Source organism: Eimeria necatrix, genomic scaffold (assembly GCF_000499385.1).
Source record: "Eimeria necatrix Houghton genomic scaffold, Enh_scaff64, whole genome shotgun sequence".
Taxonomy (NCBI): Eukaryota; Apicomplexa; class Conoidasida; order Eucoccidiorida; family Eimeriidae; genus Eimeria; species Eimeria necatrix.
The window spans coordinates 105,759-107,435 of NW_013651717.1; the positions used below are offsets into that span (position 1 = coordinate 105,759).

At 53.2% G+C, this 1,677-nt stretch overlaps 1 protein-coding gene across 1 annotated transcript in view; it reads right to left on the reverse strand.

The window, feature by feature from the left end:
* The window catches only part of ENH_00068730 (hypothetical protein, conserved), a gene marked incomplete at both ends in the record, with an annotated part of 3,379 nt that extends 2,701 nt beyond the window's left edge, over positions 1-678 (reverse strand). The window contains one exon of the mRNA XM_013577412.1: positions 37-678. Coding sequence (XP_013432866.1) covers positions 37-678 — 642 coding nt within the window. The remainder of the gene's footprint in view (positions 1-36) is intronic.
* Between the last annotated feature and the right edge of the window lie 999 nt (positions 679-1,677).

Genomic DNA, 1,677 nt, shown 5'->3' on the forward strand with positions numbered 1-1,677 from the left:
TAAGTATGTGGGCTCGAGGCAAAAGGAAGAAGGCACTGGGCGGTTGAGGGGAGACATGAGGGGCCCCCGCCGGTGCTTCTGCAGCCGCCGCCGCTGCTGCTGCTGCTGCTGCTGCTGCTGCTGCTGCTGCTGCTGGCTGGGGTGCAGCAGCAGCAGCCGCTCCTGCTCCCTCTCGTCGTCTTTGCTGCTCCACTTGGAGCAGCGCACAAAACAAACCACATCTTCCACTTTGTGTCTTGCTGCTGCTGCTGCTGCTGCTGACAAAACAGCAGCATCAAAGTCGGGCAAGTCGCTGATTGACCACACAGGGGGGCTTGCTGCTGCTGCTGCTGCTGCTGCTGCTGCTGCTTCTGACGGCGGGAACAAAGGTGGCTCTCCTTCTGCTGCTGCTGCGTCTTGCTGTGATGCTGCCGCTGCTGCTGCTGCAAATGACTCTGCTGCTGCCCGTAACGCCGTTATTTGTGCTGCTGCTTCTCCTGCCGCTGCTCCTGCTGGCTCCCGTGCTGCTGCTGCTGCTGCTGCTGCTGCAGCAGCAAAAGAGCTGCTGGGGGCTGGGGACCTGATGTGAGGTGTACGTACACCTGAAAACTGGCCTGCCGGATTCGCGATCAAGGCGAAGGCGCAGCTTCTGAGGGGCCCCTGGAGAAGAAAGAGAAAAATAAGTCCCAGGAGGCCCATTTGCAAGAATAAAAACAAAATAAAATACTTTTATTGAAATAAAATTCCATTATTTGTCGCTTTCGCGCGTTTTCTGCTTCTCCAGTGTCACTACTCCTGCTGCAGGCAGTGAGCCGGTGGCCCCGGGTGTACATACACCCCAGAAGCCACACCAACGCGTCTGGGGGCCCCCGCGAGAGCTGGGGGCCCCCAGAAGTCGAAAATGAAATAAATTAAATGAATTATTATTATTTATATTTATTTAGAGTTCTAAAGATGTAAACAGCATCAGCGGAGAAGTAGAAAGAAGAACAAGACACAAGACCCGCCGTTCGGGAGAGAACAGAATCAGAATTGAGGCAAAAACCCGAAAAATAAACTTAAATTCAAATTTAAAAAACCACTTTTGTTCCATTTCACGCTTCCCTTACATTCTGGGGGGAAGGGGCCCCTTCAGGGGGCCCCGAGGGGGCCCCAAAGGGGCCCTTGGGGGCCCCCCGGGGGCCCCCGGGGGCCCCCGGGGGCCCCCGGGGGCCCCCGGGGGCCCCTTGGACTAGTAGGGAAACCAGGGGCTATTGACAGCCCGTAATGAAAGCGCAGCAAAAAGGCTTATTGAGTTTATTTTTTTTTTGCTTTTTAAGATTGATATTTAGGGTTTAGGGTTTAGGGTTTAGGGTTTAGCGTTTAGGGTTTAGGGTTTAGGGGGCGAGGTCACCGTCGAGGTGACCTCGCGCTGCTGCAGAATTAAACAAACTCTTTTAATTCAAAACAATTAATTAATTACATTAATTTAATTAATTTAATTAATTAAATTAATGTAATTAATTAATTTAAAACATGAAATTAGAACTCGAAAAACAATTCTTTTCTCCCAATGGAACTGCAGCATTCCAAGAAGAAGATTCTCTCTTATCTGCTGCTCTCCACTTTTCGGGGCCCCCAACTCCCCCCTTAACTGCAGGGGGCCCCCCAGGGGCCCCGGGGGCCCCCAGGGGGGCCCCCGGGGGCCCCCCCCCCCCC